The 16,293-nt window shown below is 38.1% G+C and overlaps 1 protein-coding gene across 6 annotated transcripts in view; it reads left to right on the top strand.

Annotated features, from left to right (window-relative positions):
- ADAMTSL3 (ADAMTS like 3) overlaps positions 1–13,028 on the top strand; it is a 179,528-nt gene extending 166,500 nt beyond the window's left edge. For 5 of the 6 annotated variants that reach the window (XM_061347296.1, XM_061347297.1, XM_061347298.1 and 2 more), the window contains exons 24-30: positions 1,834–2,016; positions 3,831–3,950; positions 4,974–5,186; positions 7,619–7,802; positions 10,314–10,518; positions 11,374–11,483; positions 12,173–13,028. In XM_061347296.1, coding sequence (XP_061203280.1) covers positions 1,834–2,016; positions 3,831–3,950; positions 4,974–5,186; positions 7,619–7,802; positions 10,314–10,518; positions 11,374–11,483; positions 12,173–12,395 — 1,238 coding nt within the window. In that variant the 3' untranslated portion in view covers positions 12,396–13,028. Of the gene's footprint in view, positions 1–1,833; positions 2,017–3,830; positions 3,951–4,973; positions 5,187–7,618; positions 7,803–10,313; positions 10,519–11,373; positions 11,484–12,172 lie in introns of those variants that run through there. The other variant, XR_009724559.1, reaches the window with a different exon arrangement.
- The last annotated feature ends 3,265 nt before the right edge of the window (positions 13,029–16,293 follow it).

Genomic DNA, 16,293 nt, shown 5'->3' with positions numbered 1-16,293 from the left:
GCAAACCTCTAGGCCTTAGATTAAAACAGCTCAGGATCCTCACAACACCTCTTCAGCCCATCTGTATAGTAAGTATATGTGCCTGAATGGCCATGGAAAGTACACTGTAAAGGAAAAATATGTCTGAGAATGGTACACTTTAGCCAGAAAGCAGGGGTAAAATGGAAAAAAGACCCTTAAAACAAGATCTCATCCTAATTCCAAAAGGATTTTTTGAAGTGGCATAAAGCTTCTTCTGGAAACTTGAAAAACAGCCTGGGTTTTTGGACCCTTGTGCACCCTGCAGTCTTGTGCTTTGTTTTATGCAGTTTTATTCAGTAAAACAAAATCTCATGAGTTTTAAAAGCACTGAACAGCTGCTAAATTGTCTAGAATAAAATCTGTGATTATGCAGAAGAGTGTTTCTCTGCTGTTTTTCTAGACAAAATGATGGCGGGAGCTTTCGCCTTCAGTGGATGGCAGGTTCCAAAAAATATGTCTGGTTCCTATTACAGTAAAGGAAAATCCTGAGGTGTGCATTGGAAGTGCTAAGCCAGTGATTGAAATGTTAAAGTTGTTCCTAAAGGCTATTCCACATCATGAAGACATCATCTGTAAAATAATACTGCACAATGATCTGTGAAGAGAGGAGGCTGAATTAGCATTCAACATGGCTGAAACTTCCAAATGTCCCACAGTCAGGTCAGCTTCTATAGCAGAACCTGGTTTGGTAGTCTTCAGTGAGTGCTGACCAATATATTTAGTGAAGAAAGAGTTCAGGTAAACAACAGTTTAACTACTCTGGCTTGTCTTGTGCCCTGTGCCTTCACGCACCACTGTGTCTAGTCACTATGCCCCATAGGCCAGGCTTACCTTGAGGTTTATCTAGGATTTCAGAGCTTTGACAGAGCACTTCTGCAGCCGCAGATCACCCAGAGCACAAGCAATGGAGCATCTGATTTGCCATCTCACAAAATACTTCTTTAAAGACAAATGTTTGAGGAAAATAAAACCCTAGAAGTGCTCCCACAGAGCTGGTGCTGTGCCAGTGGAAAAATCACCCAGTTAAAAATAAATGACCAAAGTCATTAACTGATTGAAACTTAGAATGGCAAGTTATCTGCAAATGCTGTTTTTTGGTGTTCAAGTGTTACAGTGTGTATGTTGATAGACCTTTGCATTTCTAAAACATCATGAGGTTGCTTAACAACTGGGCTCATTTAAGTTGTGAATATCTCTTTCTGTCTCTTTTTCTTCACACTTCACTGTTATAAGTTGTACATATATCTGTAAGTTTGAGAAGTTTTCCAGAGCTTTTTTGGGAGAAACTGGCCACGTGTATTTTCCAGTCTAATTGATAAGTATATCCTTTTCCCTTCAAGAGAAATATTTTGCCTCAATTTCTTTTTCTTTATTTTTAATTAGAAATTGAATATTCATTCCTTCCTTCATATATCCTGGCATGCAGGTTGAATGAAAAGATGCTGTGCAGGTCTTTATGTCAGTTGGTCCTGATTAGAGTTAGTGTTCTCACATCTTCCAGTAGCAGGACACAGAAGGACATTGCTTTATTAGGACTGGTTGCAGTGTTTTAAGCTTTTCTGTGAGTTTGCCTTACAATGCTTAACCTTTAATCTCAGTGGGATACTGAAATATTAATAGGACTCACGACTAAGAAGCTCTGTTGTGAGTGGAAAAAGTACTTGGTTTGCTTCAGTGTTGTTACTTTGGTTTATATGAATTGTGAAACAACAAAGGAACTTAGGATTCTTGGGTGTTATGGTAGCAGTTTGCAATATGAAATCTATGGTTTATCTCTCACAAATAAATGCTTTGATTACTTGCATTTTGAAGGTGTTCCCCAACCAAACGTAACGTGGTATAAGAAGAAAGACATTCTACAAATCAATTCTTTCCTGAGTTTGAATGGCTCTTTGTTTCTGAGGAATGTGTCCTATGAAGATGCAGGAACGTACACTTGCAGAGCAGCTAATGCTCTTGGAAAAGCTGAAGCTTCATCTGTTATCCACTTAACTGGTAAGTGCTAAATGAGAATTCCTTACTGATAACAACATCAAGCCACTTCCATTATGAAATTTAACCAATAAAATAGTTGGGGGAATATTTAGCACTTTATTATGAACCTGGAATTTTTGATTGCATCTGATTCCCTGGGTTCTGTCCTTTATTTTGTGTTTCCTTAAACAGTAGATCTAGGTGCAGATGGTTTGACTTGTGACTTCTTCAAAACTTATTCCATCTTCTTGCTTCCAGGCAACAAATAGCAACCATTAATCCAGCAGACACATTAGAAAACTAAATCCACTGTCACATTGTTGCCAGCACTTTTATCTAGGGCTTGAGTTATTGAGAAAATCTGCAGGGAAATGCAGTGAAATGAAAGAAAAGTCTTGGTTTGTGTTTTATTTTATTATATGGAGACATAGAAAACAAAAAATTCTGAAAATGAGCTGCTAAATCTCAGAATAGAAAATGTAAAGAAAAACTCCATTTAAATGACTCTATTGTAAGTACATTAATAATGTAATGCTGTATAATACAATCACGCCTTGCAAATAGCTCTAATAAATGGATCATTCATGTCTAGAGATTAACTTTCTCACCATTTTGCTGTACAAAGTACAACACAGCTACACATGGCCAGTCCTGCTACAAAGCTTCCTTTCTTAGGCACATGTGTCAGGCAGGTTATAGATGTTATAGAGGTTATAGAAGAGGTACCAAAGACATAATAGGAGTCTCTGTGTGAGGATGAGTGTAGACTAAAGCTCTGGTCTTGGTTTCAGTTTTCCTGGAGTACATGAAAACTTCAGATGTTCCAGAAAGGAATATTATTATAATGATGTGACTGGGAAGATTGCTCACAAGAGTCTGAACTTTGTTTCTATTCCTGGTCACATGATGTTAGTTCAAATAAACCTTGAGTGGATAGGAGAGGGCTAAATTCCACAATATTTTTTGGCTGTGCAAAACCACAGGGAAATCAGAAGACTTCGGGTGTCAGGGTCTGCAGATTGTGCCGACCCTAAAGCAACATCATGTCTGCGTTTTGGACCTTGCTACAGCAGTTACTGCCTGACCTGGGGCAGCCGAGTAGAGCAAAATCTGTGCAGCTTTTCTAATCTAAGTTGCTAAGGACTGATGAGGCAACTAGCCTATTGCCTGTGTGGGACTGGCCTCCCTGTGGTCCTGAGACTGTTTTGTCCCAGTGTTTACATAGACAAATAGGAGGTTTTGTGTACATCAAGGAAAAATGTTGATTCCATGTAAAACGACCCACGGAAGTTAGAATATAGCAAAAAACTGACCCACAGAAGTTAGAATATAACAAAAGATTAAGCCATGCTGGAAGGAGAATCATAGCTATTATGCACATTCATTAAAACAGAAATGTTGACTAAGTGGCAAGAACTGTGTGTTACTGACAGATTGCCACGTTTTTGGCAGTTATTCTCTCTGGCATATGATAAAAAGAAGTTGCTATAGTGATAGGCATGTGATTCTGCACACATTATGCTATCTCTATGCATAGTAAGGTTTTAGAATATATTTTCTTTTTTCTGTTGTAGCACTCTGTCATAATTCCGTCTAATGAAACAGAGGAATTGGCCTGATTCCACTGAGAGAAATATTTTTCTTAACATTTCTGTATGTGAAACATACATTTGTTAGATAGCTTAACTGGATAAATTAAGCTCATCCTGAAGAATACCAAAGCACTATTATCCTTCTGCTTCATAACTAACACATTGGGTATTTTGATACAAATGTGGTATTTAGCACTGTGGTTTAATTCTTGCTAAGAATATATCTTACGCGTTGTCTTACAGAACAAAGATTTATAGAGAATAACACCCTATTATCAAAGGGAAGCAGAAGAAAGCGTGTTATAATGGCATCTGGAATTGGTACAAATGTCAGTGTAGTACCTGGAGATCCACTGAGAATAGGTACTTTGTCTTTTCTTCTTTGTCAGTTAAATTATATTACTTATTTATTTAATTAAAATGGAAGGGGTCTTGTGGAGAAATGAGTAATTCCTAAGAGTCCAGGTTTGTTGACCACCTGGATTTCCTAACCATTGCTAAGCTTTCTGTTATCAGGAGGAGGCCTCAGAGTAGATACACAACGATTGTTTGATTCAGTTTTTCAATAAATATTTTGAAAGGGCAACCCTTTAGGCATTGTCTTGGTGACTCACCATGGGACTAAAGACCTCAACAGTGTGGGAGGGGATTCAGATGGGCTCTGGAACTGTTTGTTGTTATGTCTAAATGAATACCTTTGTTTCCATCGCTGCATGTTCCTGTGGAGTGAAAATGCAGCAATTTCCTCTAAGGTGTTCCTGACTTCTTTCCAAAAGAGAGAGAAACTCTTCTGTTGCAAACCTCTTTGCATATTGTAGAGTCTGGGATGAAATATTTGCTCTATTTAAATAATTGTTCCCCCCACTTACTTTGTTCACGTAGAAGTTAAATTTGTAAGAACAAGGGGTTGTGTTGTTTAAACTTAAACAGAGGAGTTGTAGGTTAGATGTAAGGAAGAAATTCTTTACTGTGAGTGTGGTGAGACACCGGAACAGGCTGCCCAAGGAATTTGTGAATGCTCCATCCCTGGCAGTGTTCAAGGCCAGATTGGACAGGACCTTGAGCACCTGGTCTAGTGGGATGAGTCCAGGCTGGAACAAGATGATCTTAAGGTTCCTTCCAGCTAAAACCCTTCCATGATTCTGTAACTTACTGAAAGTGAAAATACAAAGAACTGTGGTAAGTATACGTCAGCTTACACAGCTGATAACCCTCAAGGGGCAGTCAGGATTTTGTGTCATAGCTTGGACTTCGGTGAATTCATGCATACCCCTGTTTTTATTTAGACTGTTAAGGTCTTCTATGTAGAATCACACAATAATGCATACTTATTCACAAGCACTTTCATGTGTTTAGAAAAACTTCCTAAATGCTGTTGATTTTTAGGTTGCCCGGTGCTGCCCAGCTACAGAAATACAGTTAACTGGCTTTTCAGAGATAACCCGATCGAGGAAGTTAAGACCTTGGAATACCGAACCCTGGTTGCGGGTCGTATCCTAGAGGTGAACACCAGCTCTGGTCAATTTGCTGGACAATTCCAATGTTGGACTTCAGCTAGTGCAAAACTAATGTCAGTCTGGGTAAATGTCAAGAAGGAAGGTTTGTTGAAAATTATATGACAAATTCTTAAACTTTAAAATATTTTCTTTCACTGTGTAAAGACTTTCCTGAAACCTAACCTGCTTTTATACATAGAAAGTAATTCATAAATGCGTGTTTAACGTCACATATGTGAATAGTCCCATTTAAGACATTAGACAATGTTCATACTCAGAGTTGGATATGGGAATTAGTGTGTACCCAACTATCATGTGGGGGTTCTCATTTCGTACCTGTGTAGCTAAGAAGCTGAGAGAATGTTGCCTGATTCAGTGTCTTGCTGCTAAAACAGTTTTAAATTGGGCAGGTTTTCTCAGCTTCCCCTTCCATAAATCATACAAATTGCTTGCAAGATAGCACACCAAACTGAAACAAAGCTGACTTTGAGGTTGTGTTTGAAAATATCTTCATTATAATCAAAATAATTTTAATATTTGTCATGTTGCAGCATCATGACAATGATACAGCCATCTTATTGTAGTCACCCTTAAACATATCAGTGTACTGGGGCACACTGCATGCTCTTCAACTCAATGTTAAGTTTTCAAGACTGTTTTGTAATGTTCTCTGATGTAATGCACTTGCACAAAACTACCTTTCTATTAGTAGGTTATAAAACGTGCAACTGAGAATTATAGATGAATTTTACAAGGATCTTACATGTGCATTGACAGGACGATACATCAGGCAGCATCTGCAAACATTTTATAAGTTTTATATATTTAAAGTGCTTCAGGAAATTAGTTACATTTTAATGTGTTTTTTAAAAAGACAGTTAGAAACTTAGATCCTATTGAAGTCTGGCAGCAAAGCACCAAACTCCATATGACAGTTAAAAATACCTCAAACCTCTTACCAGTCAGTACCTGGGGAACGCAAATGAGGTTTAAAAGCAAGTTGAAATTGAAAGTTTTGCTATGTGTGTTACCTATTAACATATCAATATGATTTGGCTTACTGTTTGTGCAAAGGACCCTAACAGTTAAGATCACACCTTAAAAATTCCCTGCGCTGTGTCTAAGTGTATTCTCAGTGCCTGGCAGCGCTTTGCTGCTGTGGGTGAGAATGGTTCTGGTGGGCATGGGAATGTGGAGTCAGTTACATTTACAAAGTGATTTTACTGAAACATATCTGTGATCAAAATATTTAGTTTTAAAATCAAAAGTAAATCAAAACAGTAATGAACTGAATGAGAAAATATCCTAATAGAGGTTTAGCAAACCCTGGTCCTAATACATGCCTCATTAAAGTTAAAATTTCGGAACAGGTCCAGCCAGGTGTTAAACTATCCACCTGTGGTCTTTAGCTGGACTGCCTTTTGGTTGCCCAATACCCTTTCCAGTCAGGCTGGTCAGAATTTTGGGGCAATTTAATTTTCTAAGCATGAGCTTTAATGATGCTTATGTAAACGTTTCATCACTAAAATACCCATGCGTTTGTAAGATTGCAAAATCTCCTCTGGTGTTTTTTGCACAGTAGGCATATTGAGGGCACTTCTGAGCAGTATCATCCTAGTTAAACAAACAATACAGTCTCTCCATCATAGTTTCAGTCAGTAAATTTAACTATTTCCACTTTGAAAAAGGCCCTTTTGTATTATTTTAAGAAACCCAGAAGTAATAAGGAAACATTGAAAAACAATAAGTTAAAGAATTCATTATGTGCTGGAAGAGCGAGCCTGTGGACACAGCTGGTAGCTATCAATTATTCTTGGTTATTACAGAAAAATCTGACTCCTTCTGTGATCACATAAAAATCTGTCAACATTGCATAGTACTTCATCTTTTACCAAGTGTCAAAAAAAAACCTGGAGGGCAAGGGGAAGTGTGGAACTGTGACTAAATAGAAAGGTAGTAATTGGTAGAGGTGATGGGTTTTTAATAGAAAATGCTCTTTAAAACAAATTCTTTTTCATCTTGCTAGTACCTCAGTGGCAAATTATTTATGCATTAAATACTTTTCTATAGTTTAGTACAGGATTCCTTTAAATCCTGAAATTATGTGAAGTGTCTGGAGCAAGATGAGTTTTCTTCAGAATAAACTCACTGTAGAACAGCAGGAAACCTGGAGAGCCTGATTTACAGTTTCCTCTTTTTAATGCTCATTGTAGAAAAATGTTACTAAAGTTTTAAAAGAAGTTCATTAGTTCCTACTGTGAGCCAGGTTCTGCCCTTTGTGTGCACATATGCTGATCCCATTTGCCTTCTAGAGAACTCCATGCTCATATGTAAGGGCTGAACTTGAGGGGAAGCTGAGTAGGATGAAATTCTACTTGGGCTTATGGTCCCTTGTCACAATGCTGAAATATTTGCTGTTCTACAGTCGGTGCGGTGTCTATCTAGCTTAAAGAATATGCTGCTAAATCAATTGAAATGTGACACAGTTACAATGTATAGTGCCTCTCTCATGCTATTTTCAATTGCATTTCTTAGATTATAAATGGGAATATACTGAGTGGAGTACTTGCTCTGCTAGCTGTGGGAACACAGGAACCCGCTCCAGAAGGCTACAGTGCATGAACACAGAGAAACAGAATGTAAATGAATCATTATGCAGACAGCTGCAAAAGCCAGTGATTACTTACGAGTCATGCAACACAGATGACTGCCCTGCCAGGTAAAATCCTTTCTACTCTTATTTCCATGTGCTCTATGTGTATTGAATGTTTCTGTGCTAGTACTCTGAGATTGAAATGGGGGTTTTGGTTCATCATGAACACTGAAGCATAAGGGTTGTGAAAACAGACCACTAGCAAGTTAGGGAAACACTTGATTCAGCAGGATAAATGAGATCTGTGCAAGTCTCTATGCTGCTGCAGCAAGTCCTGCTGCTGCCACACCTCAGAAGCTAAGCTGGAGGTCCCTCCGAGGCACTGATGTGCTAGCTTTGTGGAATCTGAGCCAACACAGAGAGAGAAAACTTGTCATGTGTAGAGCAGCCAGGATACTCTGTGTTCACCTCCTCTCCTTCCATGCCAGCAGAGCTTTGAGTAAGATGTTTACTGTGGAATGCCTCATTTGTCTCTAATGCCCCTCACCACAGTGTCACGTTCCATGCATTTCCTTCCCTTGGCAATTTTCTCACTGGATCAGCTGGGGTATCTTGTGATCTTGGTGCAAAAATCTTTATATCACAGGCAAGTATACCACAACATCCGATTCCAAAAGCCAAAACCTTACCTCTAGACTTCCTGAGTTGCACTGAGCATTCCAGCTCAGCAAGGCTCTAGGTTTGTAGCAGGAAATCCCACAGGAGTCCTCAAAACAAGTGCTTTCCGATGCTTAAAAGAATTGGCCATCACTGTCAGAGACTTAAAAATCAGTGAGGGCTGAAAAGTCATGCACACATTTTGGAGTTGTCCCTCACTGGAAAATTTTTGGAGAGAAGTGTTAAGACCTTAACTGACATTGTGGGAGTGCATCCTGCCAGTATGTTCTAAACTGTGTTCTAAGTACAGAAAACATAGCAACAGATAAATAGCAAGAGGAATTTGTTTATATTTCATTATTAGCAACCAAAAACCCAGATCATCTGAAATTGGGAGTCTGAACTCCAGCCAGCCCATAACAAGCAAACTTTTTGCCAGTGGAAAAATACTGAAATAGAACTAATATTTTGAAACACACAGACTCAGTTGCAGGTTCCCTCTTAAAATCCAGCCATTCAGAGCAGAATACAGACTTAGGAGGATACAAGAGTACTCTCTTGAGCAAGGCCATGCCTTTTCAGTGGACTGCAGTACGTGATCTAACAATCTGATTATCGCTGGACCCAGAGTATTCACCAGCAACACCCATCAGTTATTTCATAAACAGCCTGGGACCTAAATTCCCTGTTATTAAAATGCTTAGACCTATGTTGCTTTTAATTTGTCTTTAAGTATTCACCAGTGGAAGGGAATTGTGTTCATACTCACATACTTAACACTACCTTGAATTATATATATATGCTAACATATGAATTATTGTTATGAAGTATTCCACACTTCCTGTATGGGAAAAGCATCCCAGATGCCTGGAAAATAGCCCTGTGTCTGGTTCCTAATGCCCCTAACCTCCCCCTCTTCCTTGTGGTTACTGACCTGGGAGGGAAGTACAAAATGTTCAGACTTCCCCTTCCATTTCCCCACTTACTGATTCCTGCAGGATCTCCTCATCCCAGGGCAACTCTTTAGAAAATATCCAAAGAACTGTAAAGTCTTTAGATGTACAGTCAGTGTCATAAGCCCTTGTTATTCAAAGCATTTTGTGTATGTTTAATTGCTTCTCTCCAGCACAGCATAGAAGTGCAGTTAAGCAAATATAAGGGTTTAAGCATATGCTTAACTTGTGCTTTAAGTGTTTGCCAAATTGGGGCCTTGCTGACTTGCTGTGGTGCACTGCACCAAACGTTTGTGAAAGTACTTGAGCTTTGAAAGAAGACAAAAAGACAAGGGTCCAGACTATAAAAGATTAATCTGCCTTTAATGGATATAAGCTGTTTGACTGTAAGAAAATAAAAGAATTGCTAAAGAAAATAGAGTATTTTTCCTATTATCACACTTGTGCTACACATGAAGTCCCATTCTGTATTCCTAGCTTAGATTTATGAAAAGATCAGTCAAATAAATCAAATAAATTGTATTACTGCTTGCTGCTTCCCCAGTATTGTTCCTAGCTGCTAAGACAGACTAATCTTTGCAACTTCTAATAAATAAATAACACGTTCTGCTTGAGGCATTATCTAGCAAGATCTTGATGTAATAAATTTGCATGAGTTATGACACCTGTCATCTTAGCAGTAACTACATCAGGTACCATTCACTTTATACGTTAGGGGAAAGTACGCTGTCCTTCTTTCAGAAATGTTAATCCAGTGGGGTCTACAGGGCTTACCTACCACAACCTGTTGAGTACAAGCAGTCTGACTTCTGTTGGCATATACTGAACCATAGTTACCTGAGAAGTCATCAATTGACCGAATTTATATGACTTTGCTTAACTCAAAAAGCTGATCCTACCTTTTCTCACATATGAAACTTGTGATGACGGGTTCTTTTGATTTTTATTTGCAAACAGATCCCTGCAAACTACCAGGATGTTTGCAATGCTTTCATGGCTGCTGTAAATTTGTCTCTGCATCCTGTAGGTGGATAACTAGTCCGTGGTCTGAGTGCTCTGCATCATGCGGCAGCGGATTTCGCTATCGACAAATAACTTGTCAACAAGTGAAAGCTAATGGCAGTGTGCTGACAGTGCTGCCGGAGGCTTGCACACATGGAGATCGTCCCATGGGAAGGAAACCCTGTCTGGGTCCCTTGTGTGCAGTGGGGACAATGCAGACAAAAGGAGAGGTATGCTACAGAGTTTGTGTGGAAACTCCTTAGATCATAGAAGTGTGTCAGTGTTGTCAGGCCACTGGCTGAACACCTGTTCTCTTTGAGCCCTGTTGCTCCAAGGAAGAGTTGTGTGGCACTAGCTGAAATTGCCTTTCAGACCCATGAATTGCAAATCCTTTTTTTTTTCTTTTTCAGTAATTTGTGATGTGTGAGCTAGTTTTATCGTGTTTGAAGACATGATCCAAAACCTAAGGATTAGTTTCAGTATAGTTTATAAGCTAATCCGTGACTATGCGTTCCATTTTTAAGCTAGTATATTGCTTTCATTGCAGTATTCAAAGAACACAGTTTGCCTAGCTGTACTTGAGACATCAGCAAAGATATATATATATGAAAGTGCTTCAACAGCAATTGTAACAATGTTTAATGCACAGAACTCCGCTTTCTTATGTTTTCTTTATTTTTTCATTTGTGCCATAAACTTGTGTTCATATTGATAAGATTTTTATGATTATTAACAGAGTGATTACTATTCAATGAGCAGAGAAGTGAATTAAGAGAATTACTGTTGCTGCATTCCTGATACAGGCATTAGCAAGAAAGTTTGTGATTGTCAGAGCTACAGATAAGATGCTGCAGCTCTAGTAATAAAAACCAATGAGAACATAGGTAATGGATTTAGCTTTATGAACAAGTAGGAAAGTTGACATCTTGGCAAAATTACACAGAAACCTTATCAAAGTAGAGGTGAATGCTTGAAGGAGAAATGCAGATCAAGAATTATGGCAGGGTAACTGCCTAGAAGGGTATTTCTGTTCTTATTAACTTGTTTCTTTTTCTCCTCCCCCATTCTTTTCTCTCACTTTTTAGTGTTCTGGTCGCTGCATAGGCCGCCCTGTAGGCTTACACCATCGTCACTTTATATGTCAGCTTCGTAACGGATCTTTGGTGCCAAACTATGCTTGTGATGAAAGAAAGAGGTATGCAGTTTGAAGCAGTTACAAGTTAGATTCTTTAGATGATCGTATTAAAGATACAGGACAACGAAAAGCAGGTGCATACATGGGAATTGTTTCTAGATTACTGAGCCCAGCTCTTCATAGCTCTTGCTGTAGAATTGCTTCTGAATTGTGAGCATGTCAAAGCACTTTTGCTCCACACACAATGAAATTTTGGCTCCACTGAAGTATGCCGTGAAACTTCCATGTAATACTGAGAGCCAGGATTCCACTTTGGCAGCTTCAAATGTTTGAGAAGGTTCAGTGTCAGCATAGAAACATTACTTGTGTTCAGGAGAGAGGCTATGCATGAAAACATGCAACATTTCAGGGTCAGTTAAGTATTCCTCAAGACATTTCTTCTATTGCAGTATTAAGGAATTGGTTTGAAGATACAGGGCATTGTCATTTGTTTCCTCATGAGTGAGGCATGATAAATGAACACAAATGAAATACAGGAAGTTCAACTTAAATATAAGAAAAATCTTTCCTCTGAGGATTCTCAATCACTGGAATGGATTACCCAGAAATGCTGTGGAGTCTCCATCCTTAGAGATACTCAAAACACAAATCAGCCTCCAAAAGTCCCTTCCAACATCAGCTCTATCATTCTGCATATAACAGTATAGCACAAAAGCAAACATTTAACTGCCATTTATTTTCCTCCACAGGTCTCCTATCAGAAGAAACTGCTCTTCAGAGGCATGTGATGTCTACTGGCGGACAGGCCCTTGGAGGCCTTGCAGTGTGGACTGTGGGACTGGATTTCAGTCAAGACAAGTGTATTGTGTACACAGAAAGAATAACAAACTTGTGGCTGATCAGTACTGTGGATGGAGGAAGAGACCAGTGACCTGGCAACACTGCAATGGCACAGCCTGCAGCAGTGTGTAAATGTTTATTTATATATGAGCATAGTAATAGTTTGTAGCAGTTATATTAGAAAGTGACTCACAGTTGTACGCTAATGATTCTGCAAGCATTTGATTGTACATCAAAGGTAAAACTATCCTCTCCAAGGAGTACTTCACAGTCCTGGGGTTATTTTTCTCTGAGTAGGCCAGTTTGATATTAAAGCCTCAAAAGCACTTTTAGAAACAGGATATTTAGGAAGTTGTTTTATGCAAACTTCCCTACATGACTGCGCCAGTTGTGACTCATGAGTCTCTGGGCAAGCTGTTAATTCCTGAAAGATGGGGTAGTTTTATGAAACAGAAAATAGGTAAACGGATGCAGTGAGATCACACCTCTTATTTGTGACCTAGCTCAGCTTGGAGTCCACTGCTGCCAGAAATGCAAAGTAAAATAACTGCAAAGCTACCAAGGAATCCATCAGTTGTTTACAATTACAACAATAAGTTCTACTATTTATCTTTTGTCCATTACAAAGCCTTTTAATGTTTAAATATATTTTTTCAGAAGGCAAATGCAAGGATACAACTCACTACTGTACATTTGCAAAGCAACTAAAGTTATGCTTGATAGACACCTACAAAGATGTGGTCAGTCATGTCAAGAAGCATAACTCTTCTGTGGAAAGTTCATGTTGCAGTGAAGAGTGAGAAGAGAGGTTCATTAAACTAGCCTGCTCAAAGTATACATTTGTAAATAAGACATTAGTCATAACAATAAATGGAAACGTGGGGCTAATGAAAACCCAGTATTGCAAATTGATATGCTGGACAGAGCAATTTTTCTGGAAACTTTTATTATCCACTCTCTGCAATGGAACTTTTAATGTTTTAAAGATCTTTGTGTCTGGATTAGGAAGATAACATCATGACATATCATCTGTAAAAATTTTACATTTCAATTTCATCAGGGGAAAAAGCACTATCTAAAAGCACCAGATAGTGCTTACTGTCCTTAACTTATGAGAAAAGCAAAGCCATAAAATCCTTTGAAGAATTCTGGAATGCAGCAACTGTTGACCCCTAGGTTTTGTTTTCATTGTTTCATCAAATTCAACACATTTTTTAAATTTATAGAAACTGTGGCCTGTAGCTGTAAAGTATTTGGCAGCAACTTTATTTTCATAAACAGCTTGAGCTTAAGGGTTGATCTCACAGGGTATGTTTACTGATATTAGCTGTCAGATGGATACACAGAAGTACATTCAATTTTTTGTACTTCTAGTGATGTGTATGCAGTAAGAAACATTGTAGATGCTAGTGCAGTTTTCAAAACAGCAATAGATCTGTTTTGAATAAATGGGGTGTCATCTTCCGTTGTTTCTGCTCTTCTACTCCAGCCATTTTAAGTACGGTTGAAGTTCTGACATGATTGGACTTTTCTACTGATTTCAAACTAGACACAAGGCTTCCTTGTCAGAGCTGTGAATGAAACATTTGTGAGCACTGTTATCTTCCACATCAAGTCAAATGGGGAGCCACTAAGTGGCCAAAATGGCTGTCACGTTTTCTGTCTTGAATAAGTTGGTTCCCCCCCCCATTAATGTCCAAGAAACAATCATTGATTATGAAGATAGACAAGTGCAAGAAATCTATTTTGAGCAGTTTCCATCAATATGACTTTTCATCATGACCATGAGCTATGAGCTTTTTTGTTAAAATCTGATTATGATATTCCCAGGTAAATTATTTTCCACGTAGCAGATTGTCTCATTAGGGCTGCAAGCAGAGAGAACCCCATAAGAGACAGCAAATAGATGTTTTTTTTTGTAGTTTCCAAACTACTGCACATACTGCAGATCTGAATGCTTGTATTGACTTGGATCTACATTACACACTAATCAGTGGACATGCTGTAAGAACAGTGTTAGAAACAGCATTCCTGCACAATGGGTTTGCATCACTGAAAATTAGATTAGCACTACTGTATAGAAAACGTTTAGTGTGGACTATTGTGTCAGAGGCTGACTGCAAGGAGAGGATATTCCTGATCAGTACCTTTTTAATAAGCGATGGGTCTTGATTGTTTAAGCAGTTTTTTAAATTAAAAGAAAACATTTGTAAGATACTTTTGTAGATATTTATTGTCTGATTTTAAAAGTGCAATATTTTTTGTACAGTGTTTCATAAAGATTTTTGACATATATTTTTTCTTATTACCAAAATTTCTTATTCATGTTTTTCCTTATATTTAAAGCCTTCAAATGTTAACAAATAGCTTGTTTGGTTTTTTTTGCTTTATCTTTGGTTAAGTATGCATGCTATACAGAAGCAGTGCTGTAAATGTTTGTTTTTGCTATTGGCATGACACTCCTCTGTAGATTTATTTTATTGCTTCTCCAATAACTGAAGATTTTACTTTCTTGAACGTAGTTTTGATATTTCTAAAATAAAGTCTAGTTTGATTATTCAACACTGTGATTACCAGGAGATTGTTTGTTACTGTGCTTTTCATGGTAGCTATGCTTTCATTCCAAATGTTATTTTATCAACCTGCTATGTGCATAATTCTGAGGTTTTACCAAAGCTAAGATTACTTCTTATTTTTTACAACTTATCAGACAGATTCTCAGCTTCATTACAATCTGCTTTGTATTGCTATTAAGAGGCACCATAGACGTAACCTGACTGGAAAAGTAGGGCAGAGAATTTGCCAAAATCCAAATAGATCAGATCTGACTCACTGAAATCTAGAATCAGGATTCTGTAAAAAGGTGGAATATAGTTACATTTCTTTGCTGTCTGCAATGTACTGCACTAAGCAGAGTTCATTTACATCCAACAGAACAGCTTTATGTTTTAAATCTAGTGGATGATGGGAATAGCCAATGCAAAAAATCTGGTTTCAGAATTTCCATTATGTGTAATAGTATTTAGAAAGAAGAGTCTCATAAATAATATGAACAAGAAAAGCCTTAAAAAATTTATTAAATTGAAAATAAATGTCTAGCAATAAAATGGTAGTGTTTCAGTTATCCTAAATGGTAACACTGGAAAAGTGCATGGATCTATTTTATTCTCCTTTTGTGTCACCAATGGATTCTTTCTGTGCAGTCTGTATAGCAGTTCTGTGGAGCATGCTGTATAGCATACTGCCTGAAAAGCACTTTCAGAATACCAATTGAATCCATGAGTAACTTTTCTGCTTATACATCTTGGTTTAGCATGACATCATAAAATGCTTTTTAACAGCTGTTATTTTGAGAAATATTAATTTTCCAGCCTCCTGTTCATTTTGTCTGCTTTTCAATAACATGTTGCTTATGAAAAAGTTGAGCTCAAGTATTGAATACTGTCTGAAGGTTTATAATATCATTTGATGTTTTTGCTGGAAGCACAATCAGTAGGCTGTGGCCCTTTCAACTGTAATGTAATAAAGGCTTCTCTCTTTCAGCATTAAACTTGGGGGAAAACATTACGGGTGAAAGGAAAGGGAATATGTCTCCTGCACCCTAAAAAAGTCTTCAAACACATCTGCAGAGGAACTATTAAATGTATCCGAATATGCCCTCTACTTCCTCCCCAAAATTTTTGTACTGTGCTGGTAGGTGGCAGCAAATCACTTTCCATAACTTAAGGGGAGGGGAAGTGACTTAAGAACTAAAAGAACATCTGTGAAAATTACAAAAATCATGTGGGCTCACTCACAGACCCAGAGGAGGAGTGATTTTTCAGAACATGCACACATAACTTCATGGATTCAGATTGCATTTCTCAATGAGGTATTTTTCCTCCCTAGAAAAGAGACCTTGCAGGATCTGAGTAAGGGTATTCTGTAAACTTCTCATGAGCTACCAAGACTGTGTATAGGATACAGGCTTGGGTAGGTGTAACTATGCACAGTTTTAACTTTGTTTTCCCAGTTGTGGTCAGAGAGAGAA

Source organism: Neopsephotus bourkii, unplaced genomic scaffold, assembly GCF_033783945.1.
Source record: "Neopsephotus bourkii isolate Nb327-2 ecotype Australia unplaced genomic scaffold, CSIRO-AGI_Nbou_v1 NB_318, whole genome shotgun sequence".
Taxonomy (NCBI): Eukaryota; Metazoa; Chordata; class Aves; order Psittaciformes; family Psittacidae; genus Neopsephotus; species Neopsephotus bourkii.
Note: the sequence above shows the minus strand (reverse complement) of the source record. Positions and strands in the feature narration are given on the sequence as shown.